The sequence below is a fragment of the Amphiprion ocellaris genome, chromosome 13 (assembly GCF_022539595.1).
Source record: "Amphiprion ocellaris isolate individual 3 ecotype Okinawa chromosome 13, ASM2253959v1, whole genome shotgun sequence".
NCBI lineage: Eukaryota > Metazoa > Chordata > Actinopteri > Pomacentridae > Amphiprion > Amphiprion ocellaris.
Genome location: NC_072778.1, coordinates 13,602,159 through 13,628,831, shown reverse-complemented (window position 1 = coordinate 13,628,831; position 26,673 = coordinate 13,602,159). Strand labels below are relative to the sequence as shown.

The 26,673-nt window shown below is 40.6% G+C and overlaps 3 protein-coding genes across 8 annotated transcripts; 2 read left to right on the top strand and 1 right to left on the bottom strand.

Moving 5' to 3' along the window:
* Positions 1–1,617: 1,617 nt before the first annotated feature.
* Positions 1,618–7,247, bottom strand: atp1b4 (ATPase Na+/K+ transporting subunit beta 4). The gene is made up of 9 exons (XM_023272667.3): positions 7,069–7,247; positions 6,817–6,882; positions 6,016–6,232; positions 4,358–4,486; positions 4,121–4,225; positions 3,574–3,773; positions 2,972–3,028; positions 2,754–2,846; positions 1,618–2,666 (listed from the first exon to the last, which is right to left on the bottom strand). Exons 2-9 carry the CDS (start codon positions 6,877–6,879, stop codon positions 2,505–2,507), a joined length of 1,026 nt encoding a protein of 341 aa, XP_023128435.1. The 5' UTR covers positions 6,880–6,882; positions 7,069–7,247; the 3' UTR covers positions 1,618–2,504.
* Positions 7,248–9,236: 1,989 nt separating this feature from the next.
* Positions 9,237–16,538, top strand: LOC129350319 (septin-8-A-like). 2 transcript variants are annotated; one of them, XM_055016369.1, is made up of 8 exons: positions 9,237–9,369; positions 9,918–10,104; positions 10,196–10,357; positions 10,558–10,669; positions 10,976–11,144; positions 12,547–12,610; positions 13,388–13,500; positions 16,514–16,538. In XM_055016369.1, the coding sequence occupies exons 2-7, from the start codon at positions 10,081–10,083 to the stop codon at positions 13,406–13,408; spliced, it is 552 nt and encodes a 183-aa protein (XP_054872344.1). In that variant the 5' UTR covers positions 9,237–9,369; positions 9,918–10,080; the 3' UTR covers positions 13,409–13,500; positions 16,514–16,538. The 2 variants fall into 2 exon arrangements, with proteins under 2 accessions (XP_054872344.1, XP_054872343.1); XM_055016368.1 differs by having other exon boundaries at positions 12,544–12,610.
* Positions 13,368–25,588, top strand: tmem255a (transmembrane protein 255A). 5 transcript variants are annotated; one of them, XM_035949270.2, is made up of 10 exons: positions 13,368–13,500; positions 16,514–16,656; positions 17,198–17,260; positions 19,532–19,621; positions 21,721–21,786; positions 21,958–22,046; positions 22,224–22,295; positions 22,654–22,816; positions 23,070–23,216; positions 24,200–25,588. In XM_035949270.2, the coding sequence occupies exons 1-10, from the start codon at positions 13,437–13,439 to the stop codon at positions 24,341–24,343; spliced, it is 1,041 nt and encodes a 346-aa protein (XP_035805163.1). In that variant the 5' UTR covers positions 13,368–13,436; the 3' UTR covers positions 24,344–25,588. The 5 variants fall into 5 exon arrangements, with proteins under 5 accessions (XP_035805163.1, XP_054872339.1, XP_054872340.1 ...); XM_055016364.1 differs by having other exon boundaries at positions 22,224–22,296; positions 22,649–22,816; XM_055016365.1 differs by lacking the exon at positions 17,198–17,260 and having other exon boundaries at positions 22,224–22,296; positions 22,649–22,816.
* Positions 25,589–26,673: the final 1,085 nt, after the last annotated feature.

Sequence of the window (26,673 nt, the reverse complement as noted above, 5' to 3'; positions counted from 1 at the left end):
TTTTCTATCATCTCCAACCAGTCTGCCCATTCTCTTCTGACCTCCACATCAACAAGGCGTTTTCATCCACACAACTGCTGCTCACTAGATATTTTTTCTTTATCGGGCCATTCTCTGTAAACCCTAGAGATGGTTGTGTGTGAAAATCCCAGGAGATCAGCAGTTTGTGAAATATTCAGCCTGTCTGACACTAACAACCATGCCATGTTGAAAGTCACTAAAATCCCCTTTCTTGCCCCACTTCAGCAAGTTGTCTTGACCATGTCTACAAGCCTAAATACATTGAGTTACGGCCATGTGATTGGCTGATTAGCTATTTGTGTTAACAAGCAACTGAACAGGTGTACCTAATAAAGTGGCCAGTGAGTGTATATCCTGGAAGACATAAAGAAATAGGCAGTCAACACAATGCCTCAGGGTTTTCCACCTTGAAACTACAGTGTACAGATTACTATCTTAAAAACCCAGATTCAGACATCCCGAGTTTCAAACATAAGAAATCTTCACAACAAATCAGCTGGCAGGGTGAGTCTTTCTGTATCTTGATTCTTCTTCTAGAATCACTTTCCAGTTCTACAGTAAATGACTGAGTTACTCCAATATTACAACTTGCAGTTGTGTAGTGTAGCATAACTTCATAGTGTTTGAGTAGAGTTGAGCTGGTGTGATCAGCTGCAGTGAGTGCAGAGGCATGGAGAGAAATCTGCACATTCTAGAGAAAACAACTTATGCAGAATTACATCTGAGCTTCTGTCAAGACGAGATGGGATTATTTTCATTGGGAAAAAAATCAAATGTGTGACTGATGCATAGGGAATACATTTTAGGGGTTAAATCAACAACTGGAGAGACTTTCAAACCAGTGTGTGTACAAATGTTTAACTTTACAAAAAATTGTGATATTCAAGTAAACAAAATACAGATATAACCTTTAAAGATCTGTTACGTAATGCTCGTGTGAGTCAGTTGGTCGACCACTATGGTGCAGACTGTAATACTGAAATAACTACTGGATGAATTGCTGTTAAATTTGGCAGAAATGTCTGAGGTTCCCAGAGGATGAACCACAAACTCTCAACAACTATTGAACAGATAACCATGATGCAGACCTTCATCTTCATCTCAACATTCATTCACAACTTTAGCAATTTCTCTGCTTTGCATTTATTCTCATCAACGAGCGAATGCTAACGCTAACAAGTGAATGTAAGAAGTATTAGCTCACACAGCTTCAAAAGTCAGTGGACCATAGAAAGATAGATCTCATGTTTTATGAATTATGTGGGATCACTTCAGATAAACTTGTAAAGGGTCATTATAAGTTTATACACAAAATTAATTGTAAGAATATACCCCTTCACGTACCTGAGACACCCTTTGCTTTATACTTTGAAGTAATTTCTGAAACAAGTTTGCATTTCCCAAATTAATAAAACCCTAAACTTTGGCTTTGGTGTTCAAACGCATTTACATTTGAAAAAAAAGTAATGTTTAATAATAACTATAGCATCTACTGCTTTATTGAAATGTTCAAAGTTTTTGTGTTGAGAGCTTTATAAAAAAATGTCAGAGTTGATGCAGACTGTTAGTCTCATGTGGAAGAAAACTTACAGTACAAACCAGAACATTGTATTTATTATCAGTACTATAATAGGAATAAATACAACATTGATACCAAGTTTAGTAGCACAGTTCAGGCAGGATTAATGCTATCACAAAATAGTTATATTTTTTAAAACGGTACAGACCTTTCACAAACTATTTCACAGCACAGTATGTCTCTTTATTGATCAGTCTTGTGTAGTATTTCATTTTCAAAAGCAAATGTTTTTACAAAAGAAGAAGTGGATTGTGATACTTTATCATAACTGTATAATACTACTCTATTCAACAAAAATATAGTAATCATGTATTTGCATTTATTATATCTTTTTTTTACCGTGTAAGTACAGTACAAGTCCTGCTTTCAGTATTTGCATGATAGTTCTTTGAATTCTTACAATATACAGGTTTGAAAAATATAATGCAAAACAAATTAGTACACTTTGTCACACAAAAATGTGCACACGAAACCATAATCTAACCCGGCAACATAATATTTCTAATTCCCTATTAATGTTTTAAGTCATAATTGGATTTGCATAGCCAGAAATGCTAACTATTGGGCAGAGTGTAATTTAGTTTGATTAATCTTGCTAATCATTACGAAATATCAGGAATTGAACTGTAACTCACTCTATGCACTCGTCCTGTGCTCAGCACTGTTTGTGGTGGGTGCAGGTGCCAGTAGCACACTCAGCGTACAAAGATACAACAGAAACACAAGAGTAAATATCTACTTCTTGAGGATTTTGTTTCACAGCAGAAGATGTGGATATTTAAGTGAAAGACGGGGAGAGGGGAATGACATAATTCATGGAAAATTCATGGAAATGTATTTTTCTTGTACTTATTTTCCTGCCTCGTCATCAAGGGAGCATCCTGCTGGCAGTGATACTTTCCCCTTACGCCCCGACGTCAAAGGAGAAGGTCACACTGCCCAGGTAGCGGTCAGTGGGTGAATCATTGATGATGCCCTTTCCGTTCAGTTTGCATTGCACTTGGATGTGAGTGTCGTACTGCAGTCCTGCAAAACGCACAGCCACCACTGGTGAAGAGTAGTTTACCTGAGACAAAAAGAGAAGATTAATAACCGGACGATTTTACATTCCACTAATGCTGCAGCAACATTCAACGACGAAATTTTCACTCACATGTCTGAGCTTCCCGTAGTACGGATAGTACTTCATGTCAAAAATGCTTTTAGGGAAAAACTGGATCTCCCCTAAAGCTTCTGGTGGTCCTTTCTGAGAGAGGAAAATATTTTATTTGCTGACGTAAACTGACTTGCATGCCACGATTATGATATTTTTTTAGAAATGTTGCTCAGCACTGGTATGAAATTACATAAAAATGTTGATGGTGATTTTACCTTAACTCCGCAAGTCACATTTATTGGTTTACCCTGGCCAGGTAAGTAACCAAGAATCTATTAAAGAGTGAGAAAAGAAAGAATAAAGTGTCATCATCTGAACAAAATCATAAAAACATACCCCTCAACCTCAGTTTGAAAGTATTATGTCTTTAAACTGAACACTTGTAGGCTGAAACATTACATTTTTTGTAGCTTTTTGTAGCTGGATTTGATCACAATCCACCATTTTAGCTTCAAACTGAACTCCAGGAGGACAGTTTCTTCATGTCTAAATAATTAAAATAACATGGAAAGGTTTATTTCTGACTTGTATGAAAAAAATATTCAAAAATTACACATTTTTTTTAATGGTGCCAAAAGCTATCACTCACAATGCTGAACAAGACAAAAAGTAGTGCAAAATGGCTTCATGTACCTCATGTTCTTCCAGGAATGGCCACAAGATGTCGCTCACATTAAAAAATTGAGCATTGGTACAGTAACACTGTGTTCCTGCTGTTTAATGTTCCCTCTTCTGTTTGTCTTTTATTATTTTTCACATAGTTATACTTTGTAAAGCTAAGTATTCTACAGGTTTTGAGGACTGACACTCGTCTTACCCGGTTCATTCGAAGGAGGATGCATGGCCTTCCCTGAGAATAGCCATAGTGAGGATCCCGCAGACCTGAACAGTCCCCCAACCAGGACCGCTTAAACTGACACGCTTTCCGCTCTGCACTCTCCTCCAAGTCGTCCTGCATGAAGTATGTGTCCTGTGAGCAGCGAATATTCTTCCTGTCCTGAGCACCATCGTTATAGGCTGCGAACGAAGAGCAGAGAGAGAGAAGTAGGGAGGGAGAACGAGAGAGGGGGGCATAAATAAACCTTTGCAACAGCAATGCCCTGCCAGACTCAGGCCTCTGATTAAAGAAGCTTGACAAAAGCTGGGTGTGAAAAAAAACACAGCACTGAATAGCTGCCCTCTGCCCACAAAGAGGCTTCCCTTCCCAGCATGCCCTGCAAGAACCAAATGGAAAAAGGGGACAAAGGTAGTGGAGATGAGGATTAACTCGTTGCACGTCTGCTTCATTTTCAACAAACCCAACAACCTCGTCAGACCTCCCACCTTCAGCATCATCCCCCGCAATCACATCAGCATGGACTCACGTCTTAGATATTCATCCATGGACCTGGCATACTTCTTCCAGGATTTGCGATCAGATGCATTAAACGTAATCTCATGGCCTTCTAGGTGTGGGGCCATCGTCATACCTGCCAGTGGAGACGCAGAGACAGTCAACTGTGCTGAGACTCAAGTAGAAGCAAGAGACAGAAGGACAGTCGGGAGAGGGAGGTGGTAGCAGAGGGTGCAGTGGAGCAGCTTGTGTTTAGGGTTATATTTACCTGGTGGCATCACTCTATCATTATAGGTGGGATGGTAGGGACTAATAGACCACATGAGGCAAAACAAACAGCCGCCAAACATGGCTGCAAGAAACATATAAAGTGCAGCGTAGAAGAGAAGGATGAGGCCTAAAGGGAGAGATTGAAAAATGAGTCATTAGATTGAACTTTTTTTTTTTGCAGAGTACTGGCATAAAAGTGGCTTATGTAACACACAACACATCCCTCAGTAAATGAAGTCTGATGTGAGTGGAGGGAAATAATGAACCATTAGGAGTTTCCAGTTTTGCTCAGACTGTCTGTCTGGACTCCAGCTACTGTCCTCGATCAGGACGGCTTCTAATTTGTTTACTCATACAAAGCACAGTACGCCCCTAATGTCTGGATTTGCAAATAACTCCAATAGTTCTGGTATAAAACCCACTGTACTGAGCTAATGTGAGAACCCCGTAACAAAGAAATCCTGGGACCTAGTATTGTTCTGCAATTTTCAACTAACAGTCCATTAGCAACTAATCAAGCTAAACGTGCCCTAAATTAAATGGCTTTTGCTGTGCGGGCAATTTCACAGGGGACTAGCTGCAGCCAGCCTTGCGTCCCCGGAGCCACAAAGGCCTTTCTGTTTGAGCTCAGTGAGAATTCTCCCAGCTGTCCTTTCACTCAGGAACACAGTGAACCTCCGGTTGCCATCGTAGTGAAGGTCTTTTGCAGCCATAGAGGCCCAGCCAGCTCCAAGGAGCCCCAATCACCCCACTCTGGTATTGTGTCCCCTCTTACGCACTCGTCTCACAGGACACACAGCACAGACTTCAACTCAGGGCTTTTCTTCAGCAGACACATGGGCCCCACTCCTCCACAAGTGTGCACACACTGGTTATGAGGCTGAAATCAGCTCTTAGCCCTTCCTGGGATCCAGCGTTTTGGCTTATGCAAGTAACACACACTTTCCTTAGATGTTGTCTCTACACTCAGTTGGATCATGTTTGCTATTGTGTACAGTGGAGCTGAAGGAGGGGGCTCAACAACGTCACATAGCAACTCCCCTGGAATACCAAGAGGCTGCTCCATCATCATTGACTCAACAAACTCGTCCAGTCTGTGACTTCCGCCAAAAAAGTTGTTCTGCACCAAAGCTCAATTTGGCAGAGATCTCTATGGAAGAAAAAAAAAAAAGACACGATCATCTATCGCTACGTGTTTTACTGCAACTGAGGGGCCGTAAGCATGTTAAGGTCAGCGATGAGGTCGCCGTGGCTTTGGGAAAGAGGCTGTTGAGAGCATGGTAAGATGAAGAGGAATGTGATTCCGGGCCAATGTGAGGCCTGGAACTGTGCACTCCTGCTGGGGATACGTCCCCAGGCAGTCTGTTTTTGTCAGGACATTCTGAATTGTCCATGCACCTATGTAAACATTGAGCATGAGGACACACACACTCACAGCACAGTGAGCAGAGTCACTGGACTGGAGACACATTTCTCACCCCAAACTATTGTTGAATGCATCTTTTAAATAAAACACCACATCAGCTCTTAAGCTTGTTTAAGAAACATTCAACTGTACATTAGAACTGTAGTTACTGGACACATGCAGTCAAATCAATCCAAACGTCCCTCCCCACAACCCAACAGCACAGACCCTCTCGTTCTCCATCAACTCACTCCAGCTCTTCCCAGAGCGACCCATGAATTCGTTGGTCTCTGCATTCCACAGGTATTTCTTCAAGTCGTCTATTTTCTGGTGGAGCGTCCTCTGGGGAATCGGCCTGCGCTTCCATCTCTCAAAGTTCAGGTCTTCCTGCTCTAGAGGCTGATGCTCGGCCAACTCCTCCTGCTCTTCCTCCAGCTCCTGGCCATGCTTGAGTATCACTTTGTGAGGCTGGTGGAAAGAAGAAGAAGAGAAAAAGCCCTCACCACACATATTCTAAATCGCCAGATTCTGCAGTCAACCTATTTTCTTTTCAAATTACTGCAGGAAAAAAATGGCATGCCTCCTGATCCGAGTATGACCGATAATATAAGCTGCCAGACAGTGCTCTGCATATTAATGAACATCACACTGATGGTCCTGTCCCCTGTTTCTGCAAATTATAAACCCGCTGGTGACCTTGTGGCACTCGTTGGGAGAGCTGACCTCCTCTGAGTGGACCCTCCTGCTTGGAGCAGCAGCTGCAGACAGCAGAGCTGGAGGGTCACTCTGACAGCCAGATGTTACTCACTGACTCTCAGCATCCACAGGCCAGGACACACAGATCCCAGAGGAACCCCAGGACACTTGAGAGTACCATCAAAAAGTCACTTCCTTCGTGAGAGGCTGCTGTCTTTACAAACTTTATGGGAACTTTCAGATTACTGAGTTAATGATAGCTGTGCTGTTTGTCACAAAAGCTCTATTGCTAAAGGGAAACTTGCTAAAAAAGAAAAAAGTGTAAACAGTAAAAGTCATTTAATCTCAGCACTTACAGGACTTGGATGATTTTTAAGGAGCGTCTCCTCAGCTCCTCCCTCTGTGGAACTGGGCTCCATATTCTTCACAAAGATAAAAGGTACTTGTTAAACCAATCACATCTACCTTGTCCATTGAACTAAAACCTCACATTTTTGCATCTGCAAACTTTTCTCAACTTCCTAAACTACATCAATTACTTCATCTGCCACTAGACATAAGCAAAAATAGAGTTTCATCAAAAAATAAAAATAAAAAATCTGACATACCTGAAGTTTTCTTTTCAATAAAAACGCGGATTAATATGTCGAAAACCGCCTCGACCCCTCGAGAAAAAAAATGATATTTGTCAAAAAGTGTTTGGGGATTTCATTAGAAAGTTTTAGGCTCGCAGGGGGGACCGGGAGTGGAGAGCCTCCTTCAACTAGGCGCGCATCATAGTGAATGAACGCTGGACGAAGAAAAACTGGGGGTGGGATACAAAGTGCTTTTTTTTGGGTCCCAGAGACGTTTTGGCAGCGGCCTGGACCACAGCACTGCATTCTGTACACGCACACCATCAGCCATTGTCTGCTAAGCTGGACTGAGACTGAAGCAAAGCCTGAATACAATATTTATAGCTGATCCCAACACAGGACACTGTCACTCACTGGCTGGCTGCACTGTACGCGCACAAAGGCACTCCAGCAGTTCATTTGATTTATTTTCTTATGTATTTTTTTTTCTCGGGTGTTTCTCTGACATGAATCATAAATTAAGTCCAAAAAACGGGTGACGTCAGTCATCGGGTTTTGTCCCTGCACATGCATGCACACCAATCCAGTTGCCATCGTGCAGCACCTCTGCACAGTCTTGCAGCGACTGCTTACCATGAGCTCTCCTCTGCTGAAGTTCAAGTAGTCCTCATCCCTGATCCCATCTGCACTCCGGTCACGTAACGCTCTGTTACCCCCATGTAAAAAGTGGGAGAGGGGGGACTTCTGAGGCACTCCCCCCCCCCCAACTTCTTTCTTTTACATGAAAAGAAAAATTGCGTCATGGAAAGAAATCTGTTCTTTGAGATTTCAGCGGCAAAAACGTGCGTGTGTGTGTGTGTGTCTGTGTGTGTGTGTTTCAAAGTGGGTGTATTTTACAGTAAAGGTCAGTTATTCTTGTCACCACACGAGAACATCTGCAAAGAAACACAACTCACTGGAACACTGAAGGAAACATGAGGGGATTTAACTTAATGCGCCTGTCTATGCATAATAATGACCAGCAAGTGTTCTTTTTTAAATTGTTATTATTATTTTTATTATAAGGGACAATAGATAATTTAGCCATTTAAAATCAACTTGAATCTTTCTTGTATAAACTCTGCACATTAGTCCATACAATAGACTGAATGTTCCAGCTCTTTAGTAGCACCTTTGGAGCAATGGCTGGTTTAACCTGCTGGGGTCCCTGTTTACCCCTCATTCATCCAGTTCTGTTCATTTGACTCTTTTAATGCTGAAACCCTCCTCAGCCACAGATCTGATGTGCAGTAACTTGAATAAACATTCTGCTTTTGTAACATACATGCAGCATATGAACTAAAGCTGTTAAACTGACCGTCTACATTTCAATACATTAAACATTCAAGATCAAGTAGTGAAGAAGCACCACCGACCTCATGGCCGTTACCTTTGTGGGTACTGATGAGTTGGTGCAAATGCCCTAGACATTTTTATAGTGAAATTTCAATATGAGGAAAACCTTGACTTTTCAGGGTCCCTGCAGGATGAACTGACAGTTTACAGCTCAGTCAGTTACTCCAGGCTTCTTTGGACCATTGTGAGAAGTTCTGTCTTGTACAGTACATCCATCAAAACATTGTTTCCTCTGCTCGATCTGGACAGACTTCACATGTACAAGTAAAAAAAAAAAAAATCAATAGGTGTATTTTATTATGTTTTATGGCTGATCTGTATATACTTCCATTGTTTTGGGAAAAAATCCTGAAAACTGTCCTCTCTTGCTCTACTCCTCTGCAGGTGTTTCTGGTTCTGGAACTTCTTATAAAATACAGCATTTAACAATTGATAAATATACAACTTCATGTATTAGATGTGATATGAGTGCCATCCACTGGACTTGACCCTGTCTGGCAGATGTTCTCCCTACCCTAACCTGGTTCTGCTGGACACATTCATGTTAAAAGGGAGTTGTTCTTCTCCTCGTTTGCCAGTGTGACACTTAATGTTTAAATTACTCAAAAACAAGGTCCTCAATATCTAAACTTGTTTGGTTAATTCCCAATTCTTCCTGGAACGCTCTTTGGCACACGGGCTTTTGTTTTAAATATCCTGTATTAAAAAACGGTGACTTTAGTAAATAAAACCGACGAAAAACTCCCTTAGAGTAGTGATGTGTTCAGTGCTAGGCTGTTGTAATGTCGCCCTCCAGCACCGAGGGGTGTTGCCTCCAAGTAGCCATATTGAGAGGAGCAAGTCCCTGCGTAATGTGGAGAGCAGGTCTGGCTGAACGCGGATAAATCCTGCGCACAGACGCTTGTGACGATGGCGGCCAGTGAGGTGGATGTTTTCGCAGTAAGTACGATGATCCAACCGTTCGCGGGCTTGTAGTGGCTGATGATGGCATCAGAGGAGTAGAAATTAAGGGAAAGGCTTGTTGTGTGTAGTGAATCGGGATGAGAGCGAGCGAAAAAAAATGCATCGTCGGTTCTGGTGAGTCAGTCTTTGGAGACATGGAGGATAAAGGAAAAAAAGCACTTCAGCATCCAGCATGAAACAGCACGGAGCCTGCGCATCAACACTTTCCTGTTTACCGTGTCAGCACCTCTGACAGGTGTCCTGAGTCCACAGAGGAGAGTTTGAATGAAACTCAAGACAGCAGGCAGCAAAGAGTGCTTCAAAGTTTGAACGCTGAAAGTAGAGATGGAGGTTTTTGACCTTTTGAGTGCTGCAACAGCAGGAAGGATAAAAATCTAGCATTGTTGGCTGCAAGACTACAGAGTTTGTATCCAGGACATTAACATTTCTCTCACACAACAAGGAAAGCAATGTCAAGTTTAAATTTCATGCAAGTACGGATAAAATAAAGATGTTTATATTTGTCAACTGTTTTTTCTGTGCAGCTACAAACCCATTCTGGAGTATATCGTTGCCCAATTTGAGGACTGTCTTGAAGAGGAGCTGAAAATAAAGCATTCCCTGTTTAACTACCATGACTCAAGAGTCCACATCTGCCTCTAATTCATCGCTCCCACTGGACATTCCCTGAAGTCCATTGATCTTGTCATGATGAAGAAGCTGGACAGCAAGGTGACAAGACATTCAAACGGCTCTCAGTGTTTTCAGCAGTTCTAGTTTCTTGTTCCTCATTGTGTCACTCGTATCATTGTTTTCCATTCAGGTGAACATCATCCCGGATCTTACCAAGGCGGACACCGTATCCAGGAGTGAACTGGACAAATTAAAGATGAAGGTGATGAGTGAGCTGGTCAGCAATGGAGTGCAGATTTATCAGTTTCCTACTGAGGATGAGGCTGTTGCAGAGATCAACTCTTCCATGAACGTGAGTCACAGAAACACACCAACACACATACATGATAAATTACATGTGTGTTATGTATTTTTGCACGTAATGCTTGTTATCACATGTACTAAGTTAACTTAAATCAGTCTTATTGTTATACTTTTGAACAACTGTAGCATTGAAATTTGTAATATGATGATTTGACAACAGCATATTTTGAACCATATTTTAAATCTCAGTACTCTGTGTTCCACACTCATCTTCCATTTGCTGTGGTTGGAAGCATAGAAGATGTTAAAGTAGGAAATAAGATGGTGAAAGCAAGGCTGTACCCCTGGGGATCCGTGCAGGGTGAGTCTGCTGAATTGATTTGACAAGCATCACAAAAGTCCCCAAATCAGTGGAGCTGTTTAGTCAGACGCCTGCTGCCTAAACTAGTATTAGTTTTTCGGTAGTCTGACTCACCAGATGGAGACTGTGAGTATAAGCTTGCCATTCTCCAGAACTATGGAGGTAGCTCTGGCTGTGCGAGACTTCTTTTGCAGTCAGTATAATATCACGATTCTCTGGTTTTATGAGCACAGTAAGCACAGATTTATCATTTCAGATTTTTAGTGCGAAAGCAAGAAGGTTAAATGACTTCTGTTTTTTTCCCAGTGGAGGATGAAAACCATTGTGATTTCGTGAAGCTGAGGGAAATGCTGCTGCGTGTGAACATGGAGGATCTCTGGGAGCAAACACACGCTCAACACTATGAGCTGTACCGTCGCTGCAAGCTGGAAGAGATGGGCTTTGAGGACACGGGCCCTGACAGCCGGTCGTTCAGGTGGAATTAGGGATAGCGTTGATGTGATGCGTCTGGGCAATGTATTTCAGCTAAACTTTATTCATAAACAGCATGTTAAAATCCATGTTTTTCCGATATGTTGAGGTGTAAGTAAATCAATGCCATCTGAAAATAATTCAGATTATATTAGATTCACCCTGAAATGCTAATCTCATCCAGGTCTGTACCCATAAAGGAGCACTACTAACTGATTTCTGTCACACTCAGGGAAACGTCAGCTTTAACCAACCATATAAATCTATTCTGACCTCCGACTGTACCTTAATTCAAAGTGCTCTCACAGACTTTTAAAATCCTCCAGCAACTTTACCAACCATCATCAACAACACATCTAAGACCAGACTCTCCCCTGGACATACATTGACATATCTGTCTCATTACCATATAAGTAGTAGGAAGATAGGAAATGTGATGAGGTAAAAAGTGAAATGTTTAATGTGGAATCAGGAGATATTAATCATGTGCAAAAACAAAGTAAAAATGGGGAGTTAAATAAACTAGTAAAAGAAATAACATTAACTAGTTAAGGATAAATGGAAGAGTAGCAAGTTGTGAAGGCTGCAATTTAGGATGCGCATTATGTAACACATCTGATACAGGATTTAATTTTTTATTATGTATTATTACTTTAACTTGTGTGCAATCCCTAGATACTGCTCCTACCTTGCATTTACAGAACGCTCCTATTATTGTTACTTTATTTATTTAACTTAACACAGCCACAGATTTTGCAATAATTCTTCTAGCTCCAGTGCATTTTTTAAAAAGTGTAGTAAACAGCAATTCACATCTTCTTCACACTTGGATTAGCAGTTAGTGCTTCGATGGTATCTCATGTGGTAATGATCCATCACGTTTCTATTATATAATAAAACACAGAAGCTAGAGCCTGGTCTGAGGCAGATGAAGTTGCAACCAAATATTAAAAAACAAAATAACACAGAAGCCTAAAAAAAAAATCTTCAAATGTTGTATGTTATTTTTTTACTTTGATTTCTTTCTATTCATGCTGCTTTAACAAATTAATTAGTACTGTCCACCTCCATAGCTTACCGGAAGTGGAGTGTACATTACTGAACAAATCTAAGTTTTTAGGACTCCTAACCTTTCGACGTGCACATGAATGCAGCACCGTGTTGTTGAATTATTCATGTATTTACATAAGGTCCCGCTGCTCTTGAACGCAACGCCGTGGTTGTGCCGGACGGTGGCGCTCGATGCTCGGCCTGGGGCTGTCCTGGATCCAACCTGTGTGCTGTCAGCTCCAACTTTCTCCCAAAGTGCCTCCACATTTACCGAACAAACACAAAAAGCACCAGGAAAGACTTTAAAACATATCTAAAGTGTATTTTTTTTTTTTACCGTGTCTGATATAAAGCAGGCTATCACCGAAGCTGATGAACCATCCGGTGGAGACCATGTATTATCGTTACCTTCCTCTACAGGTTTGTATTAATTACCATTAACTTATTTGTATTTCATATTAAAGTCAACACAATTCTAAAAAGGTGTCATTTTTGTTTTGAATTCAAAGTTTTAAAATTTTTTGACACCGCTTGTTTGCTCATCTTGTTGCTTCTAGTTGATTTAAAAAAATTAAAAATGGCGGCTGATTTGTCTGTCGGTTAATGTATTCTGAATGTTATCGACGTGTATGATATTATTAGCACGATTTTGACTATATTTCAAGATTTAATAGATAATTTCAAGTACAGGTGTGCACAGAAAAACACTTTCCAGGTTTGTAAGTGAAAATTAAAAATGGCGGATGATGAACGTTATGACATATGATCATATTAGGAGAAAACTGGCTGTATCTTAACAAGTAGTCTGTAATATTAAAGCACACGAGACGAATATAAACGTATAACTGACAGTTGTGTAACGTAAAGGAACGGTGTAACGTCCGGTGTCAGTTACAGTACTCTGTAACGGCGGAGAGAGTACTTTGTCGGGATAACGTGTGTGACATGCGCACATGCGACCAGCAGCACCACCAGCAGCGACCCGCCGTCCGACACCGAATCACCGAGAGGACGGAGACCGGGAGACGTGTCAGCGGCCGCGGGGATGTCAATGAGACGGAGCCGGGCTCGGCGGGACGGAGGCGGGCTGCGGTCTGTCGGAGAATGTCACAGCGAGCGAACGCGCCGTTAGCTCCCCATTGTCCGCCGTTTCTATCGCACAGCACCGAGTCGTGATTGTTGTGGTGTTTTTTTCAGAGAATTTGGGAGACGACTTGAGGACAGCGTTGACCATCCTGCAGCCAGCATGCCTCCTCCTCCTCCTCAGAGCCTCCAGTCCAGCGGGTTGACTCTCTCTGAAACAAGCATGGGTAGGTGTGCATGTGAGTGCGTGCGTGTGTGTGTGTGCAAGGTCAACGGTGCGTCTGCAGCAGGTTTTATCAATTAAATAACACGCTCGTTGCGCTTACTTGCATTCATAAAGCTGCTTTTTTCCTCCTCATACGCACCGAGGTTGATATTTAAAGGTATTTTCGGTTGGTATTTTTGTCATTTATAAACACGGATGGTATTTTTTTTTCTTGCAAAACCAGACAAAAACACTCGTTGCATCACCAGACGGGTATTTTTTTTCCTGCTCCGGGCCGCAGCGCGTCACTGCAGGTGCGGCGGCGTTGGGTAACCACAGCAGCCTGGATGTTTGGCTCCGACGGCCGCTGCAGATTTTGCCAGGATGCTTGGCTGCTTCCACGATTATTCAATCAATAAAACGATCTGTTTATGCACGGAAAAGTCAGTGCATGTATTTATTTATCTATTTTCTTGCATGTTAGCGCAGACTAAAGCAGATAATTCGTATCCATAGAATCAGATTGTTGATTGTTTTACTCAGATATCTTTCGAAAATCACACTCCAGTCAATTTTGCTATTGTGGGACAAAGTGTATAAACTGGCTTCAGGCTTTTTAATTGCTTGTAACGCTTGTCTGACTAAGGAAAATGGTGACTTTATGGAGCATTACACTCATAATCATATTATCATGTAATCACATTATTTCAGTTTTTCTACTTGATCATGATCAGTATTTCCTGTAAATTTAATCACACTACCTTTACGTCAACATAGTCTTTTCCTGCAATTGTCACATTTTCAAAGAAAGTCACATTAGGAACAAATCTAGCCACGCATAATGTTGAGGTACAAATTGCTTTCCTGTGAACATCTGGAAGAGTGGAGCTAAGACAACACCAGTTTGCTTAGTGTTTTTTGCTCAAAGCCTCTATTAACAATTCAGCAGTACACAAATGGACGTAACATGGTGGCAGAAACTGAGGCTTTCATTATTGATTTCACTGCAAAAGAGCCATGTGTGTTGTTTCAGTTACCAAACCAGCAGAGAAACCATCCTACTCTACATCACAGGACAGCAGTGATGTTGACCACCAGCGATGTCGTCTCTTCACAGCATAATTCTTACTGGGTTTAACTCCAAGTTCTGCAAACTTGTGCATGTATTTCTGTATTTCAGAGTCAGAAGCTGTTTCCTTCATTATGCAGGCACCACGGGGACAACATTTAACTGAATTCTTATGTCTTCATTACAAAAAGAGAGCGTGTTTCCTTATTGATCTCCAAGTCGGAGCATCAGTATTCAGCAGCCGTGAAGTCTGTCTGCGGCCTCCACATATTCATAAATTGATAAAAACAGAATGTGGAGGTGACTGGGCTTTCTAAATCTGGCTGTGATGACTCCTAAGATAGATGGAGTAGATTCCGTTTTTCCTGTTGCACCATCAGAGCCTGACAGAGCAAGAGAGAATAGTAAGTTCTGGCCACTCCCTTCTGTTTTCAATTTATAAAGTTTAACTTCAACAAATGTAAACATTGTTAGGGATGATTCTTACTCACCGTGTCTCAGAGGATGTTCAGATGAATCTCTTTTAAAGGAAGTACATTCTCTGAAGTTAACTGACTGTTGAATGGTCACCTTTGTCCTTATGGCACATTTAGGATTTGGTTTGTGGCAGCCGTTATAGTTATTTTTGATAAAATATGTAGGTTATTTGCCTTTTGAATGACCAGCTATTTGCTCTTCAACCCTTTAAGAACTTTGCTGTTTTCTTACATACACTTGTGAAGCCAAAAACCTTGGTCTTTATGGATGCATCTTTTTTTGGAGAATTTTGAAATTCAATAAGTCTCCTAGTCTGCATTACCGGGTCAGAGTGAGATTTGAAAAAGTTTGACATTTGTGCCTCTGCTTAATCAAAACAGCAAATCAGAGAATAAATAGACAAAACAAACAAAACAAAATCCTGTTACCTCCCGCACTGTCTGTAGGCACCAAGGTCCTATTGTCACACTTGCTCTTATCCAGGTTGTTTTCTTGTGACTAGATCCTTGCTTGTGTTGCATCTACTCTCAGATGTACGTCGCTTTGGATAAAAGTGTCTGCTAAATAAATGTAAATAATGACTAACATATTTTATGCAACAGAAATAATGCACAACAGCTACTTTAACTTTAATTACAGTAGCAGCCAGACTATTATTCACATATTATTCTTCTGCATATATGAGATGATCTTATCATATATACAGGATTCATCCCATCTTTCAAAAAACATTTTGTTTGTTTATTAGACTGCAGAGAGCTGATTCAAAATGAGGAGAGACAGATACGTGGGAAGTCCTCAACCACCAGGACACCCTTAGCTACTTCAACTTAATGGCATAGAGCTGTAAAAAAATATATATGTACATATAAATATGTATGTCAGAAAGGTTTTCCAATTATGTAAACCATCTGTGATTTAAAAACAGTTAAAGTATAAATGTTTCTTATTATTTGTCATCATTAGTAACACAGTCCTTATTTTAGCTGATCATAACACAAACCGAGCTTCATTATGGAAGTTATTCTACCTGAAAGTCTCCAACACTCGGATAGTTATTGACAGTATTAGATAAAAGATTAAAGCTTTGTTTCTAGCATTTTTTCAAAATGAAATCACAGTTTTTGCACTGCAGACTGTTGTATACAGTAATCGGGTCCTTTTATGACTCTTAACACAGCGGTGTGCCTTTTAAAAGTTGATTTCTTTGCTTAACTCCATCAGACACTCATGCAGTCCGGTACTTTAGTAGTATCTTCCAACCAGCCTGTGTTTTTATAGCTTCCTCTGAGACATCTTGGCAGAATTGGCCACTAATGGTCAAAGGGACAGAGCCAGAGTAACTCCAGTCCAGTCATGGGTCTCTTTAACTACCTCCACTTACGTCACTGTTTGTTGTGGATGACAGTTGCATCTTATAATTAAATCAGTGTACTCACATTACAGTATGATGCAAGCAGTAATGTTCACGTATTTTATGCACTTGTAGGTTCCTTTAAGAGGAGGAAGAGGAAATCCATAATTGTGACGGTGATGCTGCTCATTGTATCTGTGCTCATCCTCATCTTCGGCCTGGCAGCAACAACCAGGACGCAGAACATCACAGTGGGCGGCTACTACTCAGGACTCATTGTGAGTTCACGTTCACACCTACATGTAGCAGTGGCAGATGCAGCACGGCGGGCCTGTTTGCTGTCAGGTGTTCATAAGAAGTGAAGTATGAGTGTTTCCAGTGAGCTCTTCCTGCTCCTGGACTCTGATGAAGCTCATTACTGAAGGTCTCTGAGGGGTGAATTTTCACCACATTCATTATTCAGCATCGCTGTCATTAGACGCTGAGTGAGGTGAAGTCTCTCTGTCCGTAAATTTGTTTTCTTCTCATTAATCTGCTTTTAGCGTTCTGCCTTACATAAAGAACTCCCACGCCACCGTGCATCGGTTACATCAGATTCCTCAGATTTATAGTTCAAGTCAGTAAACTGGAACAGAATTCACAGGCTTTAAAAAAAAGGAAAATTAATGTTGAGTTGGAGTTAGAGGAGCTTCAATCTCTCAAACTATCAAATAAATATCACCAGTTTCTTAATTAAGCTTCAACGGCGCTTGATGAGGTGCAGCTTTATGGTAAAGTAAGTTAGATAAATGTCCTAACAGCTATTTTGTCTCTTTTCAGCTGGGCTTTGGCTCTTTTCTGGGAATTATCGGAGCTCATTTGATAGAGAACAAGAGACAGATGGTAAGAGGATTTATATTACCTCTGTGCATTGGGATCCCTTTCAGCGCTTTCAGTGTTTCCTCGTCTCTACAGTCACAGAACACTGTTATTAAACTGCGTATCAGTCCCAGTTACCTTACGACAGCTCACACGGCTTGATTGTGTTGTTAATGTGACAACGCGAGCGGTAGACACAACCCAGGCTGAGTCCCACCGGGCCAGAGGAGGTTCAAGTTGTGTATCGGTGCAAGTATCCTGGACTTCAGGGGGGATGCAGCCAGAAATAGACATAGAGTGTAAGTGGAGGAGGACAGATGTCTGCGCTGGAATGTGGGGAAGGAAACTGCAGATGAGCGGAGCAGGTGGGAGGTGCCAGGCAGAGTCTGTCAGGGCTGAGTGAAGAATGACTTTGTGTCGTGACACGTTTTCCCACAACGCAGCAGAGTTTGGATGCCTCGAGTTCCAGTGAGCAAACGTGCGAGTGCGACACAGCTGACCGAGCTCTGGCACGTTGCACCACGGTCTTGTTTATCGCTATAAAATATTATTATGTCGGAATCTGTGCTGACATTATTTAGAGTCTGACCTGTAGTGCAGTCAAAGAAATGTTAAAAACACGTATTACTTGTGAATTAAACAAATATCTAGCGGATTGTCTTCTTAGAAATGGATGAATGGCGGATTTTTTCTTCTTGATTAAATAATTAGTATTTTTGGCTATAACATGCTTTTAGAAAATGAAGATGTCTGTGGTGATGTCATCTTAAAATGTTTTGTAAAAAATGCAAAAATCAGTTTTTGACAAGGTAAAACTCACTGTTGAGAAACTGTGAGACAGATTATGTAAATGATTCACTTTTTTTTGTAACAACTACAATTCAGTTTACTGACTAATCACTTGTTATTTCAGCTTAACAAAATACCGTTTGGGTGATTTCCTACTTTTAATTCTGTTACCAGAACTTACCTAAGTGAGCATCACATAATTTATCATCACCTCTAGAAGTAAACTTCAAAACAGTGACTGTGATCATCAGTGGAATATGAAAAACAAACATCAGTCAAATCATTTTGCTGTGCAGATGCTTTACGGTGTATTACTGACTGACAGTCTAAAGTGTTTAACACCGCCAGATCGCTGCGTAACAAATCATAATGTACACATTAACAATGTCAAAAGCAAAATACCTCAAAATGCACCAATCTAACTCCACTAATTTTACAGATAAAGATCGTTTTTTTTTACAATGTGGCGTGCTACACAGCCTGCGAACACAGGTGTTGACCATCTTTGGTGTTTTAGACGAGTCTTGTGACGTCTAATAACAGAAAAATGTCTTCATTAGTTCAACTTGAGCTTTCAGACTTGGAAATGTACAATATAACCAAGAGTCTACGTTACAAATTAGCCGTGTCAAGTTTAAAATTTTTTTTGCATTTATTCAAAACTAAAAGTCTCTTACCAGTCCTCCAGCTTCATGGAAGTGCTGTAATATTGTGCCAAACCTGTTCTCCCATTGAAGATGTAGGGCAGTTTTTTTGTACATGATCAACATGTTACCTTCAGCCATTCAAGACAAATCAAAATCAAATCTGAAACTGTTTTTTCTTAAGGTTTCTTTGCAAGAGGCAGAGGGATGCACAAAGACAATAAAAAACATGTCTTTTTATCTCACTAGTGCAGTTAGCACAGTTTAACGTGCCCATTTAGCTGCTTTAAGTGATGTTTTAACTCTTCCAATCTGTCCTTCATTTCTGTGAAAGGAAAGAATTCTAAGGTTTAAGGAGCAGTCCAGCTTACAATTAACCCTTCAAACTAGATTTGCTGATCGTAAAAATCTATGTTACCTCCAGCTGCTCAGTTTGTGGTATCACTTGCGTTGCCTCCCTCCTGCGAGGTGGGGCGGCTGCAGACAGAGTGGGGTGATGTGTAATTGAATACTTGTTGTGTTTCATTGAGGAGGGAGAGGAGGAGAGCTGGGTGGGTTAAGGGTTGCAGTGCCTATAATGAGCTGAGGGCAGTGCCAATCATGAACACCACTGGATGCAGGAAATAACCACAGCACTCTGTCATCAGCCACAAACCCCCACCTCCCCCTCATCCATCAATATGTCTGCTCAGTGATACATTAGTGTTGTATGACATGTACAGGATTATTTAGATTCATTTAAAGCCACTTATAGTCCAAGTGGTGAGAAAATTAACATAGTGCATGTTTAAATATAGTCCTTTATAGAGACCAAAACATTATAGAGTGATGAAGCTGATGCTCCACTATTTTTCTTCCGCAGTTAGTGGCATCTATTGTTTTCATCAGCTTCGGAGTGGTGGCTGCCTTCTGCTGCGCTATTGTCGATGGAGTATTTGCAGCAAGGCACATTGTAAGTATATCTAAAGCTTGTATTTATTTAACTAATCCTATAAATTATGAATATGGATAACAATCATGCTGTGGCTCATAACATGATTATTAATCTGTATCAGCCACATTAATGCTTAATATACTCTGTCTGCATTAGCTGTACAGTAAAAATATGTCCTTCTGCAAGGGCATAGCTCACATATGGCAGGCTGAAGCAGCTGCCGCACCCTTCTCAAATATATTTTGTGGTGGAGGGTGATTATCCGATATGACGCAAAGTACATAAAATAATAAATAACTGCTAATGCACTCTTAAAACAATTATGCTGAAATATATTGTTGCTGAGTGAAAAGGGAGATCACCATTAGCAGGTTTCATTTGGCAGCGATGCCGCCTCTAAAGAGGCACACTGTTGAATGAAGGGGAATTAGAAACCTCTTTATGTTGTTCTGACTATTTCTTACATTTAAATGAACTTTGAAACATTTCACAATTTTACTTCTGAAACTAAATCACATTTTTGGACACAATTGTGTTTCCTTTTCCCAAGGAGACAGCAAGTGTGCAGATACATAATTAAGTGCATACTATCTCCAGCCATGAATTATACAAGTGATTAAATTTCATTATGCCTGATACTGATAATTAGCATCTAATGTTTTTGCACTCACTCAAGCAATCCCAAAGATAAGCTTCTGACCTGTCAACTCTCCAGACTGACCAAGTGCTTCAGACAAGAGTGATGCACAACACAGCAGCTCTATTTATATGGGTCGTGTGATTATTAAATGTTTTTATTACCATATTATTATTTGCAAGAGCCAAAGTATACAATATAATAAAATTAAATTTGTAGTGGCTTGTAGATTATTGCACAGGTTGGTGATTGGGATTATGACATTTATTTTTTCTTGTAAACTGTGGAAACTACTTATTTGGGTGTTCTGTTTATTTTTTGTGAAGGTGTTTTTATTATTAGACTTGTATATGTTACTAATGTGTGCAGTTGCTAAATAACCCTTGTTTCTAGAAGAGCAGGTGAGCTCTGTTACTGTAAGAGTGAAGCATTACTGTGTAGCATAAACAAGGACATACACAGTAGGTAGGTTGGCTATTATTGTTTGAAAGACATGTCAGTTTAATAACTTCTTCCTTCACTTCTTGTGAGCCTATCACAGTAGAAATAAAAACAGAATTACAGCTGTGAGGCCTTATTGACCCCCAAGTGTTCTCACTCCCTAAGCACAACATGTCATGTTTAAATATAAATATATTTTGCCCATAAGTCCAGAAACCAACTAGTCCCAAGCTTTAATACCAATAGATCCCCACAATTTTTGAAAAAAAAAATGACATTTTGATATTTTGGTTTGCTGCGATATATATTGCAATATGAAAAATATAGGTATTTTCACCAGGTGACTTAAATAACTCAATTTGTGGTGATTTTATTGCACCGATTTAAACAGTGAAACTAATTAGTTGTGTCGCCTCGTGTCGTGGCAACACATATAAGACACTGCAGAGAGATTACCTGTTTCTCCATGTCCTATGAAAAAATAACTGTATATCTCAAAACCTTTAAATCAGAATAAACCAAGCTATTTCATTCAGACTTCTCTTATAGATGAGTCTTGAAAAATGAGTTCTGTTCTTTCTGTGTCAAGCAGCAAAAAAAAGTTTTAACATGATGTGTTTGAGTTAATTCCCATTACATCTCCTTCGATGTGATTATTTTGCAATGCCGACACAATATATTGTGCCGTCATAAATTACCAATGACCCCCAAGTTTATCAGTTTTATTAAGAATTTCCAACATCTAAGCATAATACAAAGTGAAAGAATGACGTTTTTTTGAAGTGTGAGATAAAGTGTTGTGTATAAACGTGCAACTTGTCATAAAATCCTTATCATTTATGTCATATTTTAGTGGGTTAGTGAACAGTGTAACCAAATTGACACAGTGAAGTTGGTGGGGCAGTTTGATTTGACTGTAATCATGATTAACATTAATTATGCCCACAAATTACGAACGCAATGAGTTGTTTCTTTTTTTGTTGTTTCTTTTAACTTCTTCTTCTTGAAATATTCAAAAACGTTGTTTATTCTGCCACAGGACCTCAGGCCTCTGTACGCTGGCCGCTGTGAGTATCACTCCAGTGACACTGCATCGGACCGTGATGTAAGAAACACATCTCACTCAGTTTTAATCAAAATACAATGTGCTATTGAGTGCTAAATTCCTCCTGAACTCTTTAACTTTACTGGCATAATGATGAAGTTTATAGGGACATTATAAGGAATCTAGAGCAGGCTCAAAGAGAAGGGACATGAAGTAATTTTTGACCTTCAGGTGCCCTGTCAGACATCGTCGCGTACGTCCTGCTACCTGCGTGTGAAGAGCAACACGTGTTACTGCTGCGACCTTTACAACTGCGGAAAGTGAGTACGCTGATAGGTCGAGCACCCGACACACCTCTGAATCAGTGGCTACTCGCTTTGCAGTGATGCTTTGTTTGGACTTTTGATGTGTGCCATTTTTGTGGGAGATTTTTTTGCATTGCAGCGGTGATTCTATTAGAACAAGAACCTTTCTTTTCTTTTTAACCTTTGTTTCAGAGAACATCCTCTTATGGGACTTCAGAATAAAGATGTTTTGAAAAAGTTTAGGAAATCATCCATGATTTGGAAGTAGGTTCCTTTTTCCTAGAGTGATAACAGCCATTATTGATCACCTCATTATTTTTTACGTGTAGATGTAGTTTTTAGTAAAACCCATCATAGACGTGTTGTAGGGTGCCATTTCCTCTGCATGTCCTGTTTGTGTCTGACCAAACATTCATTCATGTCGTCACCTCAGTTTCCCAGCTGTCTAGCAGCATCTTTTCAATGGTTCAATGGAACCATGTGAACTTTTACAACCATAAATCAATGTCTTTCTCTGTGTCCTGTTGTTGTGTTTGATGTATTTGCATCGTAAAGACACAGTCAGTGACCTTTGTGGCTTGACTGTAGGCTGTTTCCCTCTCTGTCCCACCCACTGGCCTAGCCGTGTAGAGGTGATTGGAGGTTACCATGAATACACAGACGTGAGGAGCTGCCAGGATGTGGTGCACCTTTACCACCTGTTATGGTCGGCTACCATCCTCAACATCGTGGCCCTCTTCCTGGGCATCATTACTGCTGCAGTACTGGGAGGCTTCAAGGACATGGTACGTCGAGGAAATGACACATGCATTTACCAACAAATGCTCCTGGAGGGCAAAGAGCATTGAATTGTTGTTGTTAAATGGCGTGAAATAAATAAAACTGAATAATTGTTTAAAAATGAGACATTTAATGATGCTTTTGCCGATAACAATGAGTTTCACACTTCCACTTGTGAACTTCTTTGTAATTCCCTGGTGCTAGTAGACTTGTAATCGATAGATAATTAAGACTAATATGCTTTGTTTCTTTATTAAGACACCCTCTACTGCCTCAGAGAGCACATCTGAACCTGAGGCCATCACAGCTCCAGTCCAGTCAGAGCCCCCTCCACCCACCACTTCTCTCAACTCCTACTACAACGCTGCCCCCTGCCTGCCGCCTTACACTGCCTACGACCTGCAGGTATGTGCAGAACACAATCGTTGCACTGAAGAAGTGGTACATTGAGATTTTAATGTTTTTCATATGAGTGATGAAGGAGCTCATTCCAAACTGCTATGTTTTTAAACAGTCCATGTTATGCATTTTTTGGTTTTCCCTTTCACTTTTTTTTGTGGATGTAAAAGCTTTGCAAACAGAAAACACTGCCCCTCACCTGCTTGAAATGCCTCATTTGAGGTCCAGGCTTTTCTTCCGTTACTTATTTATGTCACTATGTAACGTGTTCACATAAAGCCTGTCTAGCATTTTGGTACACTCTCAGGCAAAGAATAAGCAGCTTCATCACAGCCGCCACTGTTTGTCCATGAGAGTCACTTCAGTTCGGGCTAACATTCTCTGCTATACCTATATATCTGAAGATATAGTACGTTACCGATGTTATCTTGCTTCTGTCAGGCTAGCTGGCCGATCAGTGCAGTCTCTTCCAGGGTGCAGCAACGTATGAATAAGAAAAATAATGTGATTTGAACAATTAAGCATATAAATGTATTCTACAAAAAACATCAGACAACATTATGAACTAAGATGACGTCTGCTGCATCAGTAAATGTGCTAAAAGTTATTTATATCAGTATTAATCTGAAAATAAGTCAAAAATGAAATTCCAACATTTTATAGTTTTGTTTTTGTCAGTAAATTATTACCCATCATCAATAGTTTTTTGGCTTTCCTGTCCTTGGCTCACGACGCCACACCCATTAAATCGTATAAACTAGGTCACAAATATATATTTCTCTCTGTAAATGATGCATATTTTCCCAACCGTTTCATTCTCTCACACCTGCTCATAATCTGATTAATTAAAATAAATTTAAAATCAGAATATTATTAAACCTCAACATGTAGTCATTAAAAAAAATTACATCACATCAATAAATTAGCAGACTGTGACAGAATTGGCAAACAACACATAAACAGTGGCTCTCCTTTGTTTGTCCGTGCAGGGCTCCTACATGTTCCCGGACTCCTCGGGTCTGTCAGACGACTCCCAGTCTGGAGCCAGTCACCTGTGGCCCACTATGATCCCTCCTCGCTACTCCCCTCCTCACAACCACCCCGACGAGAAGCCCCCACCGTACAGCCCGTAAGGCGGCTACGAGAGGAAAACACCTGAACCGTCATCAGGTGTTGTTAGAAGCTGAACGAGTGGTTTGATTGCACGACTCCTCTGGGATTTTCTTCACTATTGTTCTGAACTGTGTCAAAGAAAAGGAGGTGAGGAGGAGGAGGAGGAAGAGGAGGATGGCCATGGAGCACACTGACTTTGAGTTTAGCCCAACACGAGGAAGCAAGTGTTTGTCTCCCTGGACACCACTCACACTCCAGCCTGCACTGTGTGTGTGTGTGTGTGTGTGAGCACATACACAACAAGAGAGAGACAACCTGCTCCAAGCCAGGTCTGTTTACACATCTATCTGCCTTAATGTGAACGGACTTCCAGCGCTGCAGCTCGCTGTCAGCTGGACTTACTCTGTACAAAAACTCAGCTCTCTTCAGTAGAACCTGTAAATGCTTCTCGCCTCAAGTGTTACAGAAGCTACTTCCTCGCTGCGAGGACTAATTAGCACAGCTATCACCCCTGTGTGAGATTAATGCTGAGGTAGGTGAAAGCTTTGGTCTTTCCAAAATCAGCTAGAAAAATCACAAAACGCTAGAGATTGTAGGCCCAAGCAGTCATTTCTTTAGCCGTTAATAGTGTCATAGTACAATATTCAAGGCGAAGTTTGCAGTAGCGGAGGTCTTACATGCCCATAATGTATGTACAGCAGTATGATATACAGTTAGCACAGGTAGGCCTAAGGTATACAAACAGATCATGATATCTACTTATCAACTCTGCACTTTATGTTCAAGAATATCCTGATCAGTGTGGTGAACTTTGCAGAGCAGTGTTAATGAAGAAATAAGCTATTCTACCTACAGTAGTTATTGAGGATACAGTTTAAATTACACTCTGAGCCCTATTTATTGTATTTCCACTAAAAGCTCCAGCACAGGTAAGCATATGTGTCTCTCTCTCTTTGTAAGTAGTAATATCACATCTAATAGCTGAATGTGTTGTGTTTGTCGGGGGTGAACATTATGAAGGCCGAGTGTGGACAGTCAGTGCTGGATTCACTGATATGAGGCAGCAGATCATGAAAAGTCAAAGAGTTTGTGTTCACCGATGAAGAGAAGGAAATTGCGGCAGAATTGTAAACTGCTTTGATGTCCGTGAAGACAGTCGCTGTCAGCTTGAATCACTGCTTTTTATAATTTAAACAACACATTCTCAGGAGCTGACTGTCAGTTCCTCATTTGTCTTGCCATTAAAACTTGTTTTGTGTAATTTACATAGCCTGTTTCTTTTTGCCTAAGCTGAGTGCAGCAGTGTCGATCAGTTCTTCACTGGGGTTTCACAGATATTCACGGTTTCCAGAGGATTAAACTAGAGCCTGAGTGATACTGGATTTTTGGGGAGTAAAAAAAAAAACTGTTATGATGGGATAGTTTAATTATTTTAATAACATTCCAGCAATGTATTTGACAAACTAGCTGACAAGTTGTCGTGGAGACGCTGATGACACCACAAGGTGTCATCAGTCGTGATTCGTACTCTGCTACATGTGCTGCAGGCGTGTTTTAAATTATGGAGTCTTAACTGCTCCACTGGACAAATATGGGACGATGCAATTTCACCCATCTTCTTCTATATTCTGATCATTCAGGCTCTAGATGAAACCTACGGACTTCAATCCTGTTAATTTTAGTATCAGGCCACCAGAAGGTTGACAGTCTTGATTTCTAGTGAACCACTGTGGGGTGGATTGGCAGAAAATTTGCTACAGATGTTGTACAAACGTCCTCTTTGGGAAAAATCTGTGATAATCTCGTCATGCTTAGTGCACTCTGAACTCAGATGGTGATCATGCTAAACTACGGTGAAGGGGAATGTTGTGGAATGTTTGAAATGATGTCATCACGGTTGGGTTTTAGCCACATGCACATTTGCAGACATTAGAAGATGCTACCTTTCAAATTAATTGTCATACAAGCATTTTGACAGTTACACTTAACTGGTTATTAGCTGATCATTTGAGCATGTCAAGTTGGTGATAACTTCATTAAAAAAAAAATCAAGGGTGTTGAAAGAGTAAACATTATGCCTGCTTAACTTCTGCACATTAGCATTTTAACATTACTTACCATTTAGTGGAAAGCTCGTTTGCACTCTCAGTATTATAGTTTAGATGGGAAAGTTTACACTATTCTGTTTTTTGTTACACAGAAGAATGGACCAAGCATCCACAAAAAAAAGTTTTGAAGGTGTGGAGCCAAAAGAACCAAAACCTTAACATGAAAAGAGCTAAATAAATAAATAAATACAAAATACTGGGCCTGAAGGTCCATTTGATCAAAATATTACTCAGCAATTTTG